Below are 24,429 nucleotides of genomic sequence, written 5' to 3'. Positions count from 1 at the left end.
CTGTGGGCAAAATACTCTTCGTTTGCTCAGCATTAGTAAAAGCTTACTGTTCCGCTCATATGATCCCTTGATCAATCACTCTTCAAAGTATAGCTAACAAAATATAGGAGACAAACACTGCTTTTTAAAAGGCTCATTTGGTTAAAGTTACCAGCATATGCAAACACTTCTGAGTAGAAAAAACCACTGGGCTCTCCTGAGCGTTTCAATTACTCTCATTTTTACAGCGTTGCAAGGTACACGGTACTACTAACCAAAACGCTTAATCCCTCACACTTTGTCTTTCTTACGTTACGTTGTAACACACCGTGTACAACACAAAAATAACCATAGGTAAAAGCACCTAAAAAGCAATTGCATAGGTCTTATGCTAATACCATGCACCAATGACTCAATGCTCCATGCACGCAACGACAACTCCACTGTGTCGCGCCAAACCTAATCATTTTACGAAATCAATGGGTCCATGCTAACATCTTCCCCAAATGCTCATTCACGCCAAATCCACATGACAGTGAAGGCATACGATATAACACTAGACATTAAAAACACTCGAAAATAACACTTTTCTGTTTTTAACTTCTCGATATTTTCGTACTAATGATTAAATTGCTTTGATGCTAACTGCCAGCCCTTGATTCGGCAGTTTTCCTTCTGAAAACTTTACACCGCATCACGTAACTTGCAAAATTTAGAAGACTTGAATACGCATCTTGACGTACCACTGAGTAACAATATTTAACACGCCTGTGCAAAAGTTACTCGAACTGACCGTTCCCCATATTCAACTAGATTCTTTTGAATCGCACCCGATGGGGTCGTGGTTTCGGCAGTTTTCGAGCACGCAAAAAGCTACAAAATGCACAAACTCTAAGTAGTGCACTGCGGTCATACCTCATTTTACACTAGGGCCTATTCCCCTCAGGAATTTGAAAGGGACGCCAGAAACAGGGGGAAAACTGGGGCCACTGTCCCTTTGTGTTCGCCCCGACGCGGTTTTTAGCTTTTGTCATCTTTCGACTTTGACCCTTCGGACAAGGTCGCCTTCCTGAAGTTGTCGAACTAAAACGCGCCTTTCCTTTGGGTGATGCACCTCGTTTTCCCCCTCCAAAGCTGGCTCGCCGCTTGTGCCAGGCTGAACGCCACCATTGACGTTTCCTAAAACTGATTGAATGCCTACCCCTTCGTCTTTCTGGCGACGGGGTGGGACTAGTCCTAGGCTTAGGCAGTGCCGAACGCTTTCGCTTCTTTGTTTTTCGGCGATGTTTGCTTGCCTCTGTAATAGGGCTGCACTGCGGAAGCATGGCGTTCTTGCTCTCACCGGCCACTGCGCTATCCATGCCTACATTTGACGATGTCGAAACGTCCTCTTGAGGCATGAAGGTTTCCAGCCTCTTACTGGGCCCATTAGGGCTGCTGGCACCTTCCTCATCCACGCAAGGAGCGTCTTTCGACATCGTCCCTACCTCCAGACTGGCCAAGGCCTCGTTCTCTGCATGCTCTACATTGATGCATTCAAGAATATGCGGGCTATTTTCTGGCGCGATCTCTGTTTCTAGCGCTTTATGAGGCGCCTCAACTTCTGGCGCTTTGCGACGCGCCTCGCTTTCAGACTCCGCTGCGAGTCTTTCTTTATTTTTGCTAACAGAACTTCCGAATCTTCTGATCAGCTCTACTTTGATAATTTCATAGTTGTTCGCGTGCTGCTCACTGAGTCGCGCAACAACGTCCGCTGCCTCGCAGGGCAGAACCGTGCGTAGCTTCTGAGACCAGGTGTCTCGCTCACACTTCAGTTCACTACACTTTCGTTCAAAGAGTCTAAGATACAGGCCCATATCCCATGATACCTCATATGGCTGCATGTACCTAGACATCTCGAACTCTGCCTCATTTTCGAGAAGTACTACTCCTCGCTGAGGTCCCAGCCTCTTACTCAATTCGTTATCTTGTTTGAAAAACTTTAGCTTGAGGCCTTCTCTTTCGTCTTCACTCTTTCCTTCCATCTTAGCTGCTCTTAGTTTTCTTTCGATGATGAGGTCCCATTCTTCGCTTAGTTCCTCATCATCAGCCCCCAAATCATTAATCGCTTGAATGATTATGGGTTTTCGTGCCAAACCCTTTGTATCGATCCCCAATTCCTCACACAACAGCAACAAGTCTGACTTCTGCAGCTCCCGTAAGTCCATGATCGTACCGAGTGCTCGCTACTTCCAAAATAACTTTCCGAAACGGCGAAACTGAGTCTTTCGGCAAAGTTAACTACCAGTTCTAAAATTTAACCCTCTTTTAGAACCTGGTTTACTCAAAGGAAAAGCCAAGCACTCACCCATACGTGATCCATGTCTCGAGCCAGCTGCTTCTCCTGGGCCGGCTGTTGTTGTCACTTGTAGCTTCGAATCCAACCGCTGATCACCAGTTGTAGCGATCCCACCGCTGATCACCAGTTGTTGTGATCCCGGGGTGCTGTGTCGTATCCCACCTCTGCCAACCAGTTGTTGCGGGTCGGAAGGAAGGTCGCTGGAGGATACGAAAACAAAACCCGGTCTCTTGTGGTAGCGTGGTGTAGCTTCGGGTTGAGGAAACGAGCGCTTACAAGATGGGGATACGAAAAAACAAACAGGTTTATGGCACTATTTACAAATATTTACAGCATGAGGTTAAGAGTTCACAAACCACGAACGTGGTGGTTGAACCGCTACACAGTTCAGAGCATTCATAAACTACGAACGTGGTGGTTGAACCTTTACTTGGTTCAGAGCGTTCACAAACTACGAACGTGGTGGTTGAACCTTTACTTGGTTCAGAGCGTTCACAAACTACGAACGTGGTGGTTGAACCTTTACTTGGTTCAGAGCGACGTCCTGCACTCTGCGGCGCCGTTATAAGCCCTGTCGGGCTCCTCCTTCTTCAGTGGAACACCAATCACACACACACACAACAGGTGAGGGGTACGAGCATGCACGGCGCACGTGAACATCCAATTTTGAGTCAAGATCACTGCACTGAAAGGTGGCGCCAGAGGGGCTCTTGCTCGTCGTGTATGTCGCTGGTCGAGGGGTCCCAAGCTTCGGACAGCAGACATCAAACGGTCCGCCAATCTGTCCGCTCAATTAGCAGGGCACTTTGTGGCGGCGGTCGCCGTTTCTTCAAAGGAAGACGCTGTCTTTGTTGTCCTCTCTGGAACGGCTTACAGCTTCGTGGCGACACGATGTCTCATCCTCCGGCTAGCAGGGACAATACCTGGCGGGCATAGGCAGCCGACCAGTCGGTTACCTCTTTGAGGATTAAAAGAGCGCCGCTCCCCCGTCATCTCTCGACGCTGGTTCCAAGAAAACCGGGGTTCCAGGCGTGGGAACGCTGCCCGGCTACGCTTCTCAGCGACAGCATGGCGCCTACCGATGGCGGTCATAACAGGACGTACGTCTGTGTAATCATGAAAAAGGTCAATAATAAAGCCACTGTGCATGTAATATTTCCTGTGGAAGTCGCGGGTGTGCTTTGAAAAGTACTTTACTCAGTTTTGCATTTGCATCGTCTCGCCCGCAGCTAGAAAGTTAACCATTACATTTGCATGCCTATTTTAGATGCGGAGCATCTTATACTCGCGCCTTGTAGTGCGCCGTCCGCGCCGTCCACACCGCTTCTCGAACATTCGACAGCTGACGCGCGCGCATGCGCCGTCGCGCCGTCGCCCACTCTTCCACCATCTGTGCATCCCTTCCTCCTCTACACACCGCGCGCGCTTCACTCCTCCACCATCTGTGCACCCTTCCTCCTCTACACACCGCGTTCGACATCTACAATTCTCCTGATTCTCCAGTGGACGCGCATGTGGCGTCGCGCTTCGAGAACATTCAACAGCTGACAGTGCATGCGCCGTCGTGCTGTATATATACTCAAGGTCGGCGCTCGCTCGCTCAGTTGCCGCTCGTCGGTTGGTTTGTACGGCGCGTCGACGTCCAAGGTCGCGGTGAAATGAATTCCAACGAATCCACAAACACAATGATCGACGTCCCTTCGACCAGCGCCGCCCTTTCGCATACGTGTGTACGTGTTCACTCATTTAACACCCCCTCCTACAACCACGTTAACCAATTTAGCCATCGACCCAAGTAGTAAGTCGCAATTTAACACCCCATTTCACAACCACGTTAACCAATTTAGCCATCGACCCAAGTAAGTCGCACTTTAACACCCCGTTAACCAATTATATGCTCCGCATCCTCCTCAGTGTTCCCCCGAGGGAAGCTGCGGGCAATTTTTTTTCTTCATTGAGGTGGTCTGTGAGTACCACGCATTTTCGGTCTTTTTCTTATTTTATTGACGCGATACCTGGTAGACGTTCGCGTAAAGGAGGCGCCCGCTACTTCTTAACTCTTAAAAAGTCCAAACACAGATGACAGTCTTGACATGTTTAATAAGAAGCTGCGGCAAAAATCACTGATGTATTTCACATGCACTGTGCAAAAAAAAAAAAGATTGTGAATGTGCACCACGTTTAAATAGAACGTGCATGTTACCGTACGCGTCGCAGAATTTGGAGCGTTTTTTTGTTATGGCTTTTTTTCTTCATTTGTATGTTAGACAGTCATTTTATTGCACTTTTTACACTACTTTTTTCGCACCCGTTTATGGTTTTTAACAACATTCAAATACATTATTAGCACTTTTACAACATTTTGTTTCATTTTTTGTTTCATTGATACTTTGTTGCACGTTTGACTTGCCCTAAGCCCACACGCAAATAGCGCCATGCGTTCTACTCAGTGATATTTATGGGTGCACTTTCCTTTTTCGATGCTAGTTTGTGAGTCAATCACTGCAGGCCGTCAGTAATGCTGTATTGATAAAAGGAACGTGAATGTAACCACGCAGATCTATTGGATAAAGCGTCCCGAATAAAGTACAATATACAAAACACGTGCACGCTTTTCAAACGTACCCAACCGTCAGCACATCAGAGCGCCAGCAAATAGGTGCTTTCGCAGAACCTTCAGGCAGCTAATGCACGGGGACAAGTTCATTTGGGACTTATTAGACAGTTATAGTTTAGCGTTAGCGTGATAGCGTAGGTTAAGGGAATGGCGTTACCGTGCAGCAAACGTTCGTTGTGGGCAGCGTCTTATAGTTTAGTGTAATAGCGTTTACGTGGTTTACGTGCCCCAGCTGGGATGGTGGCGCCACCTATTAGATAGTTAAGAAGTTAAGCAGTGAAAATAAAAAGAAAACGAGAATGTTTGCCTATGCCACCGCACGAAGCATTGTTATAAGTTTAGGTTAGTGATTATAAAAGTAAATAAATATGAACCACGCACCAAACGCGAAAACATGTTGCCGGATTGTTTACATCAATCTTGTAGTTAGGCCTAGAAGCGTTCGAAATGGGAAGCTATCTATAACTACGCCAACTTATCCGTAATACTCGGCCATCGAAGCTCACTGAAGGCAAGCGAAGCCACTTGGAACAGTCGTTCGCTGCGAACAAGGTGAATCTTTTAACAACTACGCCAAAATCACTTCGAAGCGCTCGTCTGAGAGCGCCGCCATGTTTACGTACACTACGTACACCCACGGCCGGACTCGACGCTCCTTCCGCACGCTTTCCAGAGTGCCCTCTAGCTTCCTAAAATTAACTATAGGGCACTCCGGCGCTGCGATTGTTCAGCGATCATGGCAATGATGGGTCACATTTGCCTAGTCTTCGTATACTTGCGGGCGGCGAATCGTACTTGCGGCTTCGTTTATTGCTGTGTTTCAGTTTTGTTTTGAAATGAAGATTTAACCATTTTGAACTTCGAGATCCGATTTGGAAAGGTAAGCCTAAAGGATACGATGGTGAAGCGCAATCGCAGAACATTTGCTCAATTTTGTTTTGTGAGAAAAAGCTCCAAGCCACACGAACACACGCGGAGCCAAATTCAGGCCAGAAGTACGAAGCTTAGACAAATGTGTGTACTACCCATCATTCCCATGCTCGCTGAAGCGCCGTGCGTTGCAGCTCCCATAGACACTAGCGCCAGAGTTCCCTCTAGTGTATATTAGGAAACTCTATGCGTACACCTACGCTACCACAGGTAACGTGAAATCCGAAAAATACCGCGTGTACGGGAAGCGGTACGGGTGACGTACGTATCTGCGCATGTGCACTTCGATTCCAGTATCACGGTACATCCGGTAAGCCCGGCAAGCCCGGTATACTATAACTCTCTATTACTCAGTTTCTATCTAACCACCGAACGGTCGCTTATTACTCAACGTAGGAAGGCTTTGAACGTTCCCGAACGCCGATCTATTTCGACGACCAGTCAGCGTCGGGCAAGCGACAAAGGTTAGCCCGAGGCAAGACCACTCCTTTTGGGCTCGCAGAAATCAGATAGCGGAAGCACTTGCATTCGGAAGGAAACGTGACTCTGCCGTCCATCCGCGGCTGTAGTTCGGGAATGCCACGATATCGCTCCCCTTCGTGCGGTCGCTCTACTTCTGTCTACTTTTCTTTACACTCCTCTTACTCCCTCTGTATGTAGCCGGAGCAGCGCGCGTTACTGGGGCGCCTGCTTGTGTGTTTGTGGTTGCGGTGCGCAAGAGAGTGGTGTAGGTGAAAGGGATCGCGGCGGTCCGTCTCTCGAGTCGCTCGCACGTCAGTGCAGTGTTGTACGTGGTGCCTGCCGAACCGTACACTGATCGATGGAGGCGGTGCCGCGTTCCATCCCGCTTCCGCCGCCGGCATCTGCCACCACGGACCGAGTCGCGCGCCGGGTGTGTTCGGTGAGAAAGGCAGAGGCGGGAAAAAGCAAACAGTCGGCAGTATACGGACGGAGAATGCCATTCCGCCTCGCCACATATCCGTGCACAGCGCGGAAGGCTATAAGGGCCCGTTTTGCGTTGTCGTATTCACCTATACGTTATTTTGTGTTAGTTACACTGAGTGTGGTGTTGTGCGGCTACGTGTTGCAAGTGCCGGCTGTACTACCTTCATAGTTAACAGGTTTTTTTTTTTGCCTGGTTTTAGACTACAGCAACAAGGTTGGCGAGTTCGTGTTGGGTTATCTTTATAAACGCGATGAGGGAACACAGACACGGCATTCAACGACAAAAAAAAACGGTACACGTGGCAATGGGCGCAAGGCGCTCAACTTCGCGTTTCCTGTATTTCAGCGTCCCTGTTCTCTGTCTTGTATTTCACAGCACTGTCTCTGTTCGGATTGCGCACCTTTAAAAATGTTTTTTCGACTTCTTTCAGTGCTTCGATTGATTTGTGGGGTTTAACGTCCCAAAACCACCATTTGATTATGAGAGACGCCGTAGTGGAGGGCTCCGGAAACTTTGACCACCTGGGGTTCTTTAACGTGTACCCAAATCTGAGTACACGGGCCTACAACATTTCCGCCTCCATCGGAAATGCAGCCGCCGCAGCCGGGAATCGAACCCGCGACCTACGTGTCAGCAGCCGAGTACCTTAGCCACTAGACCACTGCGGCGGGGCGCTCTTTCAGTGCTTCCGCTCGCAGCATCAGTACAAATCACCGAAAGCTGCGGCTCGCGTTATACGGATTAATATCCAGCTCATGTCAATATGCTGCTTATGCTAGGCGTAGTTTCGTGTAGATATTCGTATAGATACGTGTGCTGCCTCGTCTTCATGACCCACAGCTCTTTGCGCTTGTGCTGAACGGCAATGGAGACTTTCGCTTAGGTAACGCAACTGCGTGTACTGCTGACCGTTCCCATGAGTCGCGAGCAGAAATTTGGACATTTTTCTAGATGTATGACGGTTTTCAGTAATATTTTTTTTTACTGCGTGCCTCTTGTGTTGGTACTTCTTGTTCTTGTTGGTAGAACGAGAGTGTTGGTAGCTCTTGTTGGTAGTTCTTTTTCTTGTTGGTAGAACGAGAGTGTTGGTAGTTCTTGTTGGTAGAACGAGGGTCGAGCACCGTAATGGTTGCCATACTCCTTTTCGTATATTCATATAGATAAAAATAAAATAACAACAGCGAAATAGTCCTAATTGTGTGTTCTCTGAAGAGATAATGGGCTCTGTACCGCCATGGTGGTGCAGTGGTTGCGGCGTCGTTCCGATGCTGCGCCGAAGGTTGCGGGTTCGATTCCGGCGTGGTGGTCGCACTTCACTGGGGGCGAAATGCTAGAATTCCGTGTGCCGTGCGATATCAGTGCACGTTGAAAAAAAATTGGCCCCGTATCTGCAAGTTAATCTGCAAATGTCGTCGAAAGACGATAGTCTTGCGTGTGGAGAGAGTGAACAAAACATTTGTTTGATGTTCTGCGCAAGAAAATTGGTGAATGGTATTTCAGAGGCGCTTGTTGGAGTGCCTCGAGCGTGCAGTGGAGGCGAACGAGCGGATCAAGTCACGTCACACGTGAGACATGAGTGCCATCAGGCAGTTTACTTGGAAAACGAAGCGCGTGGCTCTGAAACGGGCGTGCGCGCCCGTCTCAGATGCGATAAGGTGTAGAACGCAAGGCGACGGGTAGATGCCGCCACCGGGTCGTCTTAGCAAAGCGTTGGAAACACTCGCTTCTTCGTGCAAGCGTTGCATGGTCAGTGCAGCTTGATAAGCGCTACGGTCCTTAGAATTACTTATGTATGCCTTCTCTAGTAAAAGATGAACATGTGGAATATATACGTGTTTTTATGGTGCCTCAGATATGCGCAATAATTGCTTTTTGATTGACAATCGCACACGTATGAACGCTGATTCTTGAGCAACATTGGTGGGCGCTGCGGATGGTGCGGCCGTTCGGGGTATCGGCTGGTGCTGTTTGAAATACCCGGTTCGCGGTAACGGTGGACAAACAGACAAATGTACAAGCAGACAGATCAAACAAAGTTTTTGCGTCGAAGGTACCCAAAATAGACTATCGTCTTTAAAAAAAACACGAGATGATCAAAATTTATGAAGCCCGCCACTACGGCGTGGCTGTTAAATCATTTCGTGGCTTTTGCGCGTAAAGCAGCACAAGATATTGTTAACAAGGGCGGGCTAGCTCGTCTTATACGCCACTAACCTAAAGCCGCAGCCTCGATTGAACCGACGTGGCCTGGTTCGGTTCGCTGAAGCGGATCGCGGTTTTTCTCTGCACTGCACGTGATTAAGGTGGGCGAAGTATCGGCCGGATATCGTCTGACGTGTACATCGAGAGTCGGTGAGGAGGGGAGACGCGACTCGTGGCTGAAGAAGAACGATCGCCGGATGCCAGAAGGGCCCGATGCGCGTCCTTCGGAATTGCCCGTCCTTCGGAATGTTGGCGGTGGTATAGGAGCGCTAGGAAGAAGGGAAGGCAAGAGGGCGAAAAGTGGTCGTTCTTACGTGTCTGGGCTTTCTGTGGTATGTCTGCATCCACCTTTGACGGGAGAAGCGCCCGATAGCACTGTCTCCGGGGACTTGCGCGCAGGCCACAACTTTCCGCGATGTGTTTGTGGTCTTTTCTTGCTTTTAGAGGTGAAGCTCTTTATGGCGTGAGTCTGTTGCTCCTCCGTATGTATGCATGCATGTATGTATGTATGTATGTATGTATGTATGTATGTATGTATGTATGTATGTATGTATGTATGTATGTATGTATGTATGTATGTATGTATGTATGTATGTATGTGTAGCGGTAAGAGAGAAGAGAGACGTGTGACGACGTCGAAGGCGGCCGATGGGGCCGTGCCGATCTCGCCACTTTATTCCAGGCCTGAAGCGGAGCCACGTCGGCTACCAGCGTCCGCCACGCCAGGCGTGTCAGCTCGTTCTAAACCTCGCGCAGCTCGAGCTAGCATCAGCTGCGCGAGTAGGCGCGGCGCGGTGATGAAGAAATGATGATGGTGATGATGGCGCTACAGGGCTCCCCCCCTAGCGCAAACCTGTGTGTGTGTGTGTGTGTGTGTGTGTGTGTGTGTGTGTGTGTGTGTGTGTGTGTGTGTGTGTGTGTGTGTGTGTGTTTGTGTGTTTGTGTGTGTGTGTGTGTGTGTGTGTGTGTGTGTGTGTGTGTGTGTGTGTGTGTGTGTGTGTGTGTGTGTGTGTGTGTGTGTGTGTGTGTGTGTGTGTGTGTGTGTGTGTGTGTGTGGTTTAGCTGCTTCTACGCAGGGCAGACGCAGCTACCAGTCTGCCCTGCGTAGAAGCAGCAGCAGCTAAACCACGCTACGTAGTTAGCGCTACGCTACGGCCTATTCTACGTTATTCTACAGTGGAGCAGGAGAAAGGGGAGGATTGGCGGTGCCTTTTGTGTTGCCACAAACAAAAAAGGGGGTGATTCATAAATAAATAGCAAATGGGTCAGCTGCTTTTTGCTCTACGGCAGTAAGAACCAGCGGTAAAGTTTGTGTAAAGCGTGCGGTGACAGAATATCGCAAGGTAACCTAGTTGGAACAGAAAGAGCAAACTTTATTTTATAAAAATAATTTATGCAGCCTTTAAGAACCTGGATTCAGGTAGCTTTTTAATGCCAAATATATTGGCAAATAAAAACGGGATAAATTATAAGTGAGTCCACAAAAGGCAGCAAGACCATCATTTGCAGTTTGCGAATGGTAGCCTATTGTATGGAGGTTCTTCAGTTGATCATTTGAATGAGAAATTGTTTCGGCAGTCGCGGCTGCAGTTTTATCGGCACCTTGGATGCGGACTGTGTGCCTGATCGCGTAATATTCGGGGTACTGCTATCGACGTCTGCAGCGGACTTTAAGTGTATTGGCTTCAGCCACTACAGTGAAGAACTATCAAAAAAAAATAACAGCGCACACGCAAAGCATAGAATCCGCTGATATGTTTATTTGCCTGTTGTTAAGTTTGGCCTGGAAATTCATCTGGGCAGACGCCATGGTGCGTAAGCCGGTCCACTGGAGAAGCTCTCAATCCCTTCGGCACCCAGTCTGCCAGACGCTGTCGAAGATTTGAGTAATTACCCAGACCATGTGACAAGCGTAGGCGAGTTCCTGACTTTCAACTACGGACCCTTTTTTCGTCTCTTCGAGCAGAATCGGTGACTGATGCCCTTGGCGACTCATCGGGCGACGGGGAAGCTGGCGTGACCGGCGCCAGAGCTGACGGGGGGCGGCGCTCTTTTAATCCTCAATCAAGTAGCCGACCGGCCGACTGCCTATGCCCGCCAGGCATTGTCCCTGCTCGCCGGAGGAGGACACGTCGTGTCGCTACGACATCGTAAACAGTTCCAGAGAGGACACCAAAGACAGCATCTTCCTTGAAAAAGACCGTGGAGGCCGCCGCGAATCGCCCCGCTAATTAAGCGAACAAATCGGTGGACCCTTTGATGTATGCTGTCAGGATCGTGGGAACTCTCGACTAGTGGCACACACACGACGAGGAAGAGCCCTGCTGGCGACACCTTGCAGTGCAGTGTTTACAACTCAATATTGGACGTTCACGTGGACCGTGCATGCTCGTCCCCCTCACCTGTTGTGTGTGTGTGATTGGTGTTCCACTCGGAGAGGAGGAACCCGACAGGGCTTAAAACGACGCCGCAGAGTGCTGGACGTCGCTCTGAACTATGTAACAGTTCAACCACCACGCTCGTGGTTTGTGAAACCACTAACCTTTCTTTTCTGTAAATACGTCTTAATAGTTCCATAAACCTGTTTTGTTTTCGTATCCTCCAGCGACCTTCCTTCCGAACCATAACACTATCCGTAGTTCGCCACTGTCTGAAGTTACCGCATGGTCTTCTCGGTTCTGATGATCCATGTGGCCACCTTATATAGGTCTGTTAGCTTCGGTCACCACAATACAAAACTATCGAAAAATTCACATCACACGCGCAAAGCATATAATAAACTGATATGCTTATCCGGGGTTCGTGACTATCCGAAGTTAGCACGTGGCATTTTCGGTTCCGATTATCCGTGTTGCCACTATTTAGCTTTCTGACCGTGGAATAGAAGTTACTTTACGCGGTAGTCCTTCGCTCTAAATATGCCAGCACAGCATTCGATGCGCCAGCGTGGCATGCAGTCTGCACTCAGTGAGACCATCACGACATGAATGTCCAATTCTTACACCACCCTTTGAGCACACGTGGCATGCTGGATGTTGTAAGAGCACGCAGATGAGCTTCTGTAATGGCCGCATATATAGTGCTGGAACTGACTCGCCGGTCTGAGAATCGGTATCCAGTCAGCGTACTTCACCGCTCATTAGCGGTGTAGTCCTGCACTAGCTGGCGTTGTATACGTTTGTGCATAGTTGGCACATTTTGGCATAGTTGCCTTGAGTTCATTTTTCTTTTATTTTATTTTTCTTTTCGTTGTTAAGAGCGAGATTCTTCAAGCTTTTCTTGGCGCTGGTTAGGTCGATTAGGATTTGTAATCAACACGAACTGGTACGCATTTAATTCTTCTAGTTTCTGAATGTTTTTTTTTCCTCCAAGTTTCTCGATTCTTGGCCTATTCCCTATTGGTCACGAGATCGAGCAGAGTCGCCGCCTAGCGGCAACTGGCCGAAGTGGTGAAGCGTGGATTGCTCCGTGCGTCGTCTGCTAGCCACGTCGTGTTTCTATGTGCGCGTGCGTCATGCACGTTCTCAAAGTGTGGTTTGTCCTGTCGTGTAAGCGCGAGTGTAACTGTTTCTACGTGTGCCTGAAACGACGTAAGAAAGCATTTGGTCTTGCTCGGCTGCTAATGCACTGTAATAAAATCGGCAAGTGCAACTTTCTTGAGGGCTGTTTATTGTGGTCGTACCCTCGATTCACCAGAATAATTTGTGCGCTTGTTTGTCTCTTCTCTTGTGTCCCGTTGGTTTGCGCTTCCAATTATTCCATTATTAATTTGTGCCAACTAGCCCGCCTGTCAACCTATACTGTAATTTTAGAGTAACAGGTCGCTGACTACAGGTCGCTAACAGGTCGCTGACGTAACAGGTCGCTGACTAAAATCAAGTCACATGTTCCCGCCAAAACCACGTGACACGTGCGTTGTGTGGAGAGCCGTTCGAAAACAGAGAAGAATGTCCAAGCTTAGCTATCGTTAGTATCACTAGCATACTTTTAGCATCTCCATCAAAGACTTGACATTACTATAAATGTCTAGCTAGGCCACACTCGCGGGGACTTCAATTAGTTCCAGCCTTGCGCTGCTATGGTGCAATTAGCGCACTTTTTTCTTCCTTGTGTGTATGAACAGTTTTGTCTTTGCGAATGACGTGTCTGTAGTACGGCTTCATGTAAAGGATCATGTAAAGCTTCATGTAAAGGATCATGTAAAGCTTCATGTAAAGGACCAGCCTCTGACGAAGGCTGGTCCACCAGCTGAAAACGTTTAGTAAAGACGCTTCCACGAAAGTTTCGTCGTGTCTTGCATACAATAGTCGGGTCCAGCGTGAATGACGTTCAAAGAATCTGGTATATATATATATATATATATATATATATATATATATATATATATATATATATATATATATATATATATATATATGCCCCGCCGCGGTGGTCTAGTGGCTAAGGTACTCGGCTGCTGACCCGCAGGGCGCGGGTTCGAATCCCGGCTGCGGCGGCTGCATTTCCGATGGAGGCGGAAATGTTGTAGGCCCGTGTGCTCAGATTTGGGTGCACGTTAAAGAACCCCAGGTGGTCTAAATTTCCGGAGCCCTCCACTACGGCGTCTCTCATAATCATATAGTGGTTTTGGGACGTTAAACCCCACATATCTATCTATATATATATATATATATATATATATATAAGAATAAAAGAGCACACTTACGAAAATTTGATAATTGTTTACTCTACGTTTCGGCCGTGGCACGGCCTTCGTCAGGATTAACCTGACGAAGGCTGGGTTAATCCTGACGAAGGCTGTGCCACGGCCGAAACGTAGAGTAAACAATTATATCAAATTTTCGTAAGTGTGCTCTTTTATTCTTAATTATATTTGCACCGGACCCACAGAATTTCTTTTTTGAATCAAATATATATATATATATATATATATATATATATATATATATATATATATTACACGATTTGGATCGCTTTTTCTTTTTCATGCGTTTTGCACTACGCGCTTCTTTGTTTTCTTTTTTTCTCTCCCTCTCGCTCACTTTCGTGTTGCACTTTACGTAGCTTACTCCTTTCACTTGAGTACCCCGTTTTGAACGTTCATCTTCGCATTCAAAACAACCTTCCGAAGTGTTCATCGATTGTCTCTCTGAATTCTTATTGTTTTGATTTTAAAACAGCTTCGATGACATTAATGTTCGAAGCAAGCGCAGTACTGTGTAAGACCACTATTTGTGTTGTAGGCCCGTGTGGTCAGATTTAGGCGCGCGTTAAAGAACCCCAGGTGGTCGAAATTTCCGGAGCCCTCCACTACGGCGTCTCTCATAATCATATGGTGGTTTCGGGACGTTAAACCACACAAATCAATCAATCAATCAAGACCACTATTAGACTTTCTTTTTTTACTTTTTTCCTCTTTTTCTTTGTTGGCGGGCCTGCACTTGCGGTACTGATAATGTGATTAGCGAATCTCTCGTTTAACCCCTGTGTAGTAATACAAAAAGAAAAAAAAAGATGCGCTCAAGCATTGCGTGTTCCGTTCGCAGAGCGTTTACGTACGCTTTCGTTACAATTCTAAACTCGCCGGTGGTGCGCGTGAATGCTAATACAGATATTTAACGCTACAGCGGTGTCTCTCAATGGCCTGACAATAGGGGCCCTCGCTTTGCATACCCTTTCGCCATCTCGCATAGCGACGGAACAGGAATAAACTCTCGCTCTCCGAGGGTCATCATTTAGCGCTCGGCCAAACTTTCCTCTGGCAACTAAAGTGGAGCTCGCTGTGATCCTCGTTTCTCTTACTCTTCCCGTTCTTTTTCACGTGTTCGTGCCTTTGCCTTAGTTTTGTGTGTTCCCGGGGGACGATGGTGGTGGTGGTCTAGCTCACCTCATCGCATATCGCGCACCCAAAAGACAACGTAATGAACTGGCGTTCGCTGATGTACCCCTCTTCCCAGGATCCCCAGTCCGCCTTTTTCCCTTTCCGGGAATCGCTGTGTAGTCTGTGCACGCTCCGGGGGGGGTGGAATGGGGGAAGGGGGCCGGGATCACTTTAAAGCGCTGACCATGGCCCGACGACGCTGCTAGCTAATGCCGAAACGGAATTAATTACTCGCGAGTGAATGGATTTTCTCAGACCGCGCAAATTATTTGGTTGGCCCCTACTGTGCGCTGTATATATTGCTTCGTCTCTCTCTCTTCCTTTATCCTTCTTTGTTTTCAGACAGTGCTTCTTTCTTTCGATCTCTCTGATTTGCATCTTCTCTCTCTCTCTCTCTCTCTCTCTCTCTTGTATTCTTCGTTATTTCATATTCGGACTGCCCGGCAACTGCAGACTCTTCCCATGGTGGCACGAGTTGCTCATGTTCCGTTTCACACTCGCCTTGTTGTGTTTCCTTTCCTTTCGCGCTGTTTCCTTCTTTGCGGAACGCTTTGGCGCGTCCTCCCTCAGCACTCTCGCGCTCAGCCGAAGCGTGAGCAATCTCCCCCGGCGTTGCGTAAACGATGATTATGGCCTTATTGCCGTCCGGCGCTTGGGGCTGTCGCGAAGCAGGGCGAGTGAGCTGGCTCAATGAGAAACCTCGTTAGACGTTCATCAGACTCGCAGAAGCAGCGCTCTCCTGGCGTATAACGCTACGTGCGCCCTCTTCTGGGGGCGGTGGTAGTGGTGGTTTGCGCATGGGGGCCGAGTCATATAAACCCCTCCTCATCTCTCCACGACTTTCTGCGCTCGCTGTTAGCAACGCGCGTGCGTTCTTGTTTCCATAGCGTAATTACGGGCGAGTTCTCTCCCTCTCTTTCTTTCCCTTTACCTTTCTCCCCTCCAGTCTTCCCTCATCTCCCTTTTTCCCCCTTCTTTTTACGCCCCAGGCTCATTTCAGTGGCCCACTGCTTCAGCTTTCTGGTTCGCGCATAGTTCATCCGGCGTTGCTGTAGCATCGTTGCATGAACCGTGCCTGTTTCGTCCAAGTTTGCGTTTTGCTTTATTGCGGGCCTACGCGCTCAGTATTGTGCGATGCGAAATTAGGGCGAGGGACGGTGGGGAAAATGGGGATTGGGGACCCGTCTTCGCCGTCGCGAAGCTGGCTTGCGCGCGGTGCGGGTCGAACTTGCGCGCATTACCGCGCTCACGAGATAGCTAGTTCATTATGCAAATACGAATTAGTCATCTCTTTCGCACGGCCAACGCACGTCTAGCTGCTCCGAGAAAATGGCACAAGACGGGGCAGCGAGCGGATGACGTCGAAAGCGTCAAACTTCGTTCGTTTGGTGCCGAGAAGGCTATATACGTTCGGAAACGAAGGCCCAGACTTGCTTAGATAAAAAGTGAGAGCAGCTCAGAAGTGACGGCGACGTTGACGTGTGTCCGTGACGCTAATCTACGTTACGTGTCAAATTTGCCGCGTTTTCGCGCGGCACGCCGATGGGTGGTGCTAGACAGTGACGAGGCGCTGAGCGGTGCCCGGGCCATTAGTACGTGTCTGACAGGGGGTGTTAATAGTGCCGCAGATGGGCATAGGACAGATCACTGGTGTCGACCCGGCCGCCTTCGCGTTGTCGAAACACTTGACATTGCAGCGTCTACGAATTTTCTCGTTTGGACGCAATTATACTTTTAAGGTTTTCAGAAATGACGGACTATCGGACGCTGTTAGCTACGAAGAAAAAATATGTCATTCTGGGTTTCTGTCTCACTTTCTCTCTTTCTTTATCAGAGTGAGCGAGTCAATTAAATAATATATAATTAATTAGTGTAGTTAGTTTGTTAGTTGGTTAGTTTGTTGGTTAGTTAGTTAGTTAGAGCAGTTAGTTAGTTCGTGTGGTAGGTAGGCAGTTAGTTAGTTAGTTAGTTAGTTAGTCAGTCAGTTAGTTAGTTGGTTAGTTAGTTAGTTAGTTAGTTAGTTAGTAAGTTAGTTAGTTAGTTAGTTAGTTTGTTAGTTAGTTAGTTAGTTAGTTAGTTAGTTAGTTAGTTAGTTAGTTAGTTAGTTAGTTAGTTAGTTAGTTAGTTAGTTAGTTAGTTAGTTAGTTAGTTAGTTAGTTAGTTAGTTAGTTAGTTAGTTAGTTAGTTAGTTAGTGTGTGCGTGCGTGTTTTCTATTTCGAATCTGCACCACAAAAGCGTTTAGACATTGGCAGAAGCTATCACTTGTTCTGCTTGTTGTACCATCAATTGTAACCAAACACAATGTTCAGTTATTTTCGTTGTATTTGGGATGATGCCGACATATGCGCATGAATGCATTGTGGCTTTAAGAGGCAGACATGAAAGACGCGTTTAGAAATAACGAAACAAAAAAAAACATAGACGCTTGCGTAATTCAGTTAAACCTGCATTTTGTACGTTAATTGCCAAACTTGTGCATAGTGATTTGGCCTAGCATAAACCCGTTTAGTTGAACGTAACACAGCTGACGATGATTTATTTAGGTTTTAACTCAAGTTGTTGAATTATTTTCAGCAACCTGAGTTGTTGAAAATAATAAACTTTCTAGAGCTAACTTTCTGAAACTGGCCGTACCAGTTTCAGAAAGTTTATTTCGCGCCCTGTAAGTTGCTTATGGAATTTAGTTTTCAACTACGCAGTCTTCTCTGTCCTTCCCCTAATTACTCCCCCTTACTCTAAATATATTAGCACCGCTAAGAAACGGACTGCGATCACGTTCTTTTCTTATCGTTCAGTCTCCTGATTTGGTTAGCCACTCTACTCAGTTTGTATATAGCAACGCTCATTCGCTGCGTCTTACCAAATGCTTCCGAATACAAACCGACTGAACAGCTCCAAGAATACCGAATCTGTGGTGCTGTTGAATGCCAGTTATGACTGTGGGGACACTGGTGGCATGAAACGCTTTCTTGCGTGCCTATTAAACCAAATCGGCCGTCATTATTGTGACGTATGCGATTTTTTTTCGCGCCTTCTCATCATTTCTACTGTCGCCTTTCTTTCTTATTTTTGTCTTTTAATCTCCCACACTAGTTGTATCAGCTTGTAAATTCTGTCAGCCTCTTGAAGCCACTAATAGAGTATGTTTTGTTTCCTGACTGCTCCTAGCAATGATGTGCGCGAAGTTTTTCGAATATCAATTTACTTATTTCCTGTGTCATTCGTCTTCTCGAACCCTCTGTGATTGTTTATCTGAACAAACTATGGTCCTCAATCCGGTCGTCGTTTTCTGCACTTTTTCTCTCTTTCCCCCTTTGTTTGTTCAGAAGGTTTTTCTTAGACATAGCATAGTTCACATCGCTCAAGTCGCATGACGTATAAACCAACATGGTGGTTGCATAATGTCTAGCGAGGATCCGTGGAACATTATCTTGTTTTGTCAACGCTTTTCTTGGCATTAAATAGGCCTAGTGACTTGCTTTTGTTTTCCTAACGAATGGCTCTTCCCATTTTCGCCTTAGCTGTTTCATCAAATGCGAAACGAGGCCATCGGCAGGGTCGTCAGCTTGAGGTGACGCGTGAAATCATCTTCATCTGACTCCATAATTACGCCACTGGTCGCTCAAATGTGTGACATCATTATGATGTCGTCGCACGGCATCGACTGTTGGTGAAATCTGAGCCAATCCCGAAGGAACTGCGAGACTACATGAAGTCCAGAAAGCTTTCAAGGAAGAGCAAGTGTGGGAAGGAGGAGGAGGATGAGGAGGAGGAGGAGGAGGAGGAGGAGGATGAGGAGGAGGAGGAGGATCAATACAGCCGAGCAACTAGAAAAGGAACAACATGGCGTTCGCATTATAGTCGTCTTAGATGGACGCTTGAAAGTCCGTGTGACTTTCTTCGGCCGCTGCCCTTTTGGCGAATTGATCGTTACAGCTACGCCTCTTCTACTGGGTCCTTTCGATATTCTGCGCACGCCATCTCGAAGCAGTAAAGCCGGTGGACGAAGGGGAGAAGAAGAAACTGGCCTTTCCATCGACGTAGAAGTCGGGAACTTTCGCGTTCGCCCATCGACCCCACAGCCCACATTCGTTTAAGTGAATCCCGTTTTGTCCGGAACAGCCCCTCTCTTTTTCCTCGAAAAAAGTGTGTAGCTTCGGTGCAATGAGTCTTGGATCCCTTTGTCAGATGCTGCTCAATTCGAAAAACGAAAAATAAAATTGGATTTCGTGGTTTTACGCTGTAGTCATTCACGCCTAATTAATTTTTGACCACATCATCTTATTATTTTAACGTGCTACTAAAGATGAGCACACATGTGTTCTTGAGTTTTTGTGCCCATGGAAATGCTGTCGCCAAGGCAGCATTTCATTTGAACACGCTTCCTCAAGCTCAGCAGCACATCACTTTACCTGCCAACATACCTCAACGGAGCCGAATTCCAAGAGCAGTTTATGGATTTATTGCGCATGCTTGTCGGGTACATCTTCATTAACCATACATGTTCATCGTACGTGGCATTCTTCATCAATGGTTGTGGGAATTCACCTTTGATGGCAGGCGCGTATCCTGAATATTTGTTTTCGATTTAAAGTGTGGAAAGCTAGAACTGTTTCAAAAATCATTGCCTCTCTCTTCGCAACTTATTCGAACAATATTTGTAGCATACTTGCATTTGATTCTCTTCTAAAATTTACTTTCCGCGCACCGCTATTCTTTTGTGAGTGTTTTGAAGTGGCGATGTTACCCAAAGTAATATGAACCATAACCTAAAAACCCTTTTTGCTCTGTGTGTGTGTGTTCTTTTTTTTTCAAAAAGAATAGTTTTTGGTGAACTAGTCGTCGTGCTACATTGACGTTCATGTGTGCTCCTCGGGGGTTCCAGAAAAAAAACTACAAATATAGTTGTGTTGTTTTTTTTTGTTTCAGTCACTGTGTTTTGTTCGCGTGGTGTCTTGTACAATATATTCATCGTGGTCCTTTCTTGAGTTGTCACTCCTTTTTTGGCCTTACTTTTTTTTCTGGTGTCCTTCTGTAATGAGCGCTAACCACCCTTCCCTCGTAAGCTATGCTTCAACTTGACCAACGCAGTAAGCACTCTGCAGTAGTAATTTTGCGGAGCGAAAGGAAACCTCGAACTCATATTTGGGTGCACGTTAAAGAACCCCAGGTGGTCTAAATTTCCGGAGCCCTCCACTACGGCGTCTCTCATAATCATATAGTGGTTTTGGGACGTTAAACCCCACATATCAATCAATCGAAACCTCGAACTCCATATGAGATATTTTACTCACTTCCTCGACTTCAGTGGACTGTGACAGTAAGCATTTACATTCCCAATGGCGGCTTTGATACCACGAATGTCTTTAAATTTTGATTCTGAGCAAGGGCGAATACACACACTTTAGGGGAGCGGTCTCCTGAAGTAACATGGGAGAAGGGGGCGTGGTCATGACTTCGTTTTTACTAGCAGAAAAACTTTTTCATCGCATAAGTACTGTTTATGTGTGCTCACAGTGGTTTCACTTATTTGTCCTAATTGCTGATTGGACTGCAAGCCCCGAAGTGAGGGGAGATGGGGTGCTGACACAGGCTTCTTTTTTTTGGGGGGGGGGGGGGGGGGGCTGCCTTTAACGCCTACACCCGCCCTTTGGATCCGCCAATGATTGTAAGGCAAATTAAACCAAACAAAGTGAAAATGAATTCTCGCCCAAAAAGGCACACTGTTCCTTTTGCATTCACCCAAGACGACAGAATGGTGAAATCCATGTTCCTTTTTTTTTCACTCGAGTGTATCAATGTCGCATTCTCGCCCAAACGCTGCCTGCACCTCACCATGGTATTATTACATGGCCTCCGTGATCGGCTCACCATTGACCAAGCGACGACGTCATGTGATTGCGTCATCATTTGACATCATGCGACGGAATCTTAGTGACGTCACAGGCATTGCCGCCGTGTGACGTCAGGGTCACTGAATTTACGAGTAGCGCAGTTTACAAGTAGTTACAGCGTAACTACGGAAGCAATAAACAAGGACAGTTCTTGTTTAATGCGTCCGTAGTTGCGCTTTAGCTACTTTTATAGGTTGTGCTGTTCGTATATTCAGGTATGTCCTACCAACTAGCCTATGTTTCCGCGCGTCATGATGACGTCATCGCATGATTGTGATTTTTTTTCATCACTGCTCACGCCGCCGACGTCACCGTTCACTTTTCGCATTTGATGAAGCATCTAGGGAATTCGCCCTAAAACTACCGCACTGTGTGGGGAAGGGGGAGGCAAAGTTTATGTCGCTTCCCGCATCTGTCGCTCTTCTGTCTTCTTCCTCTGTCGACTACGTCACGGAACCGTTCTCCGCCACTAGGCCAACCGTTCCCCGTTAGATCCCTTATAAGCCAGGTCTCCCGTGACCCACGCGTTTATATTGCCAGTTTGATTGCGGGCCCCTCCGATTTCAGTGTGGTCCTGAGTTTCAACAGAGTCGCTGTGTGTCGAAGAGATCACGAACGTTACCGCTCCTCCGAGGGCAAACGTGTCGTCGGATGGGCCTTTCTGCATCTTCGCGCTCGCCACGTTGTGCCGCCTTTACTGTTCCTCTTTCCCCGAGTTCGTTTCACGCGAGCAATCCGACAGCGCGACCTTACTTTCCGTTGTCTCCCGTGTCCGGCAGTATACTTTTCTCTTGGGATCGTACGATGTCTGTCGTTTCGAAACAAACGTGTGATCCCGGCTTTTCCGTACACCTACCGTTGACCTTTACGCGAAACCATGCGTACTGTCTGTATTCTTTTTTATCGTCAATGCAACTTTCTGTTCGCTCCTTTCAATAAGGTAACCTTCGCGCGTGCATGGAGGGTGATTCGCTTACCGCTTTCTTTCTATGTTTTTTTGTCGCTGCGTGAAGTTTGTTTGCCCAGAGAGTTACCGGGTTGTAAATCTGAACGCAGAATTGTGGCGTCGACCGTTCAGAGACGTAAAGAACAAAAAGACTAATGTTTGCCGTGGAAACTGAGCGTGCTGTTTCATCGGTGTCGTCTCCCTACTCGAAAAAAAAATATGTGCTCCGTATTATGATTCTGTGTGATCACACAGGTTTATCTGTGAAAATGCAGTGTTTCAGAATTCGTTGGGGTCGTTCGAGATTATGTTTAAAGAATAAACGAGGCGTACGAGATCTTTTTTTGCGCGAGTAACATGTGCCACGAGTACTCTTTTTTTTTCTCTCACCACTGTCACCTCGTCTGTTTCCTTCCCAGGCCCAAGAGCGGGTCGATGCTGCTGTACAGCCGCAAGCGGGTCCGGTACCGGCGTGATGGCTACTGCTGGAAGAAGCGCAAGGACGGCAAGACGACCCGGGAGGACCACATGAAGCTCAAGGTCCAGGGAACAGAGGTACGCAACGCTCTACAATTGGTCTTCCCCCGCCCCCTATCTGAACAGCACTCTCGAACCTCGATATAACAAACCCGAATATAACGAAATATTGGTTATAACGAAGTAAATAAAAAATTGTCTTGCAATAGATATATTGTTTGGAATATACCTTTATGATAAATTTTTGGATATAACGAACTTAGTTTTCTGTAAGAAGCAACTTTGTTATAATGACGTTTAAGCGTAGTAGTAGTAGTAGTAGTAGTAGTAGTAGTAGTAGTAGTAGTAGTAGTAGTAGTAGTAGTAGTAGTAGTAGTAGTAGTAGTAGGGGGAGATGGAGGAGGAAAAAAGGAAAGAAGTGTAAACTTAAGGGCTCGTTTTTCTTTGTTAAACACAATATTGAGGAGAACTAAAAGACAGTGATGCCAGGGAATGTGTACGCGATGTTATCAGAAGTTATTGTAATGTAAATGGGAAGATATAAAAGTTGACCGGAAAAGATAAGTTGCTGCCAGCAAGGACCAAAGCTGCGACTCTCGAATCACGCGCCCAGTACTCTACCACTGAGCTATGGTGATCATCATTCCTCCGTGCACTTCATCAAGTATATATGTGTATTTAAACGTGGGAGCGTCAGTCAGCGGTGCAAGTAGCCGGTGCGGTTTATGAAGACGCAGTACAATCTATGCTGAGGCAGTACAATCTATCAAAATACAGATTACCGGTAACTCTTTTTAGGTCACTCTTAACTCGCCACGTATATAACATATCTTTAAAGAATTGGGTTAACTGTCTTTAGTAGATCATTTTAATCCCTCCTTAGAGTCGTGAGAGGTGTCACTCTCAAAAGAGAGTTGACTTGTATCGTTGATGTGACTGATCTGACGGAAAGTCGAAATTCACCTAAAAGAGTAGCGGATAATCCTGTTCATCATCTCACGCACAACACAAAACAAGGACGTAGTGACAACCGACGAAGACAGGTGTTACGTTGAACATAAAGCGGTGCCCGATGTATTAGAAATGTAACTAGGGATAACGTAAGTCTGGGCGCGTTGGTGTTCCATTTCGGTATCGGCGCAAAACGCTGCACTAGGAACCGGGTGACAGCCGACGAAGAGAAGTGCCTGTCTTCGTCGGTTGTCACTCGGTGTTGTACGCGTGTTACTGAAATGGAGCACTAAGGATTAAAGTTGTGTGATATCAGGTAGCTTTTATTTATTTATTTTAGAGCGTTGCCCGTAGTGTAGTGTGCAAGGGAGTGATGACTACTTTCGACGCAAAGTATACTGGTTCCATACAACTCGATTTTGGACTGAGTGTTCAAGGTTGCAGATATTTATAGAATTGATCGCATTGAATAGTTTCGTTAAACGGCAGCCCTGCAATTATGATTTCTGTAACACATCATAGCGCGGCGATTTTCGTGCAGATACGCGCCGTCACCGGCTGCACCTTGGCTTCCAAAAACGGTTTCGAGTCTAGCTGGTTCAATGAAAGTTTGTCTCAATTATGTGTTCGTCATCGTTCCGGGCTTTGATATCAGACTGTGTTTGACTAGCGGAGTTCAGTTTTCGTTGGTTGAAACTTTGGCACGTCTAATAACTTAGTTCGTTGAATAGCCTCACAGTTCTCGAGGTCTTCCATCGCCGTTTAGATCTTAGATTGCGACCGTAAAAGTTCGGGTCGGCCGGCCTGCTTTCCTAATGATGTCTTCGATTTCAAGGCGTCCCTCTGCAGTCCTCCGAAATTGACTGTGCGGGCTGCTCGTTAATTGACACTCCTCGTGCTCAGGTTTTCAGGGACGGTGTTCCTGAACCATCTGACACAGTAATGGCACTTGCGCAAATGTGTACTGCTGCCTATTGACAGTGAGTGGAGACAGGATAATGATAAGGTTTACGTGTCTAATGCATTTTAGTTGCTGAGTAATTCTGAACCGTAACCTCAGCTTTTCTAGTAGGCTATGCTTTTCCGGCGTGCGAAGGAATGTATAGGTTATGTCATGCACTAATGAGGCTAAATCACAGCGAATTTAACACGAGCAGGTAAATGTTAACTTAATTGTCATTTCTAACTTATATTTGACGTTTCACTTAATATCACCTAATTGACATTTCAGACTAAAATAAACTAACTTTTGCTCCCTAAAGCCATT

The 24,429-nt window shown here is 46.9% G+C and overlaps 1 protein-coding gene across 1 annotated transcript in view; it reads left to right on the top strand.

Moving 5' to 3' along the window:
- LOC119162107 (calmodulin-binding transcription activator 2-like) overlaps nt 1-24,429 on the top strand; it is a 321,823-nt gene that overhangs the window by 245,972 nt on the left and 51,422 nt on the right. Inside the window, exon 4 of the mRNA XM_075885234.1 lies at nt 22,154-22,289. Coding sequence (XP_075741349.1) covers nt 22,154-22,289 — 136 coding nt within the window. The remainder of the gene's footprint in view (nt 1-22,153; nt 22,290-24,429) is intronic.

Source organism: Rhipicephalus microplus, unplaced genomic scaffold, assembly GCF_043290135.1.
Source record: "Rhipicephalus microplus isolate Deutch F79 unplaced genomic scaffold, USDA_Rmic scaffold_94, whole genome shotgun sequence".
NCBI classification, from domain to species: domain Eukaryota; kingdom Metazoa; phylum Arthropoda; class Arachnida; order Ixodida; family Ixodidae; genus Rhipicephalus; species Rhipicephalus microplus.
The sequence above is the reverse complement of the archived record's forward strand: the minus strand, read 5'-3'. Positions and strand labels throughout refer to the sequence as shown.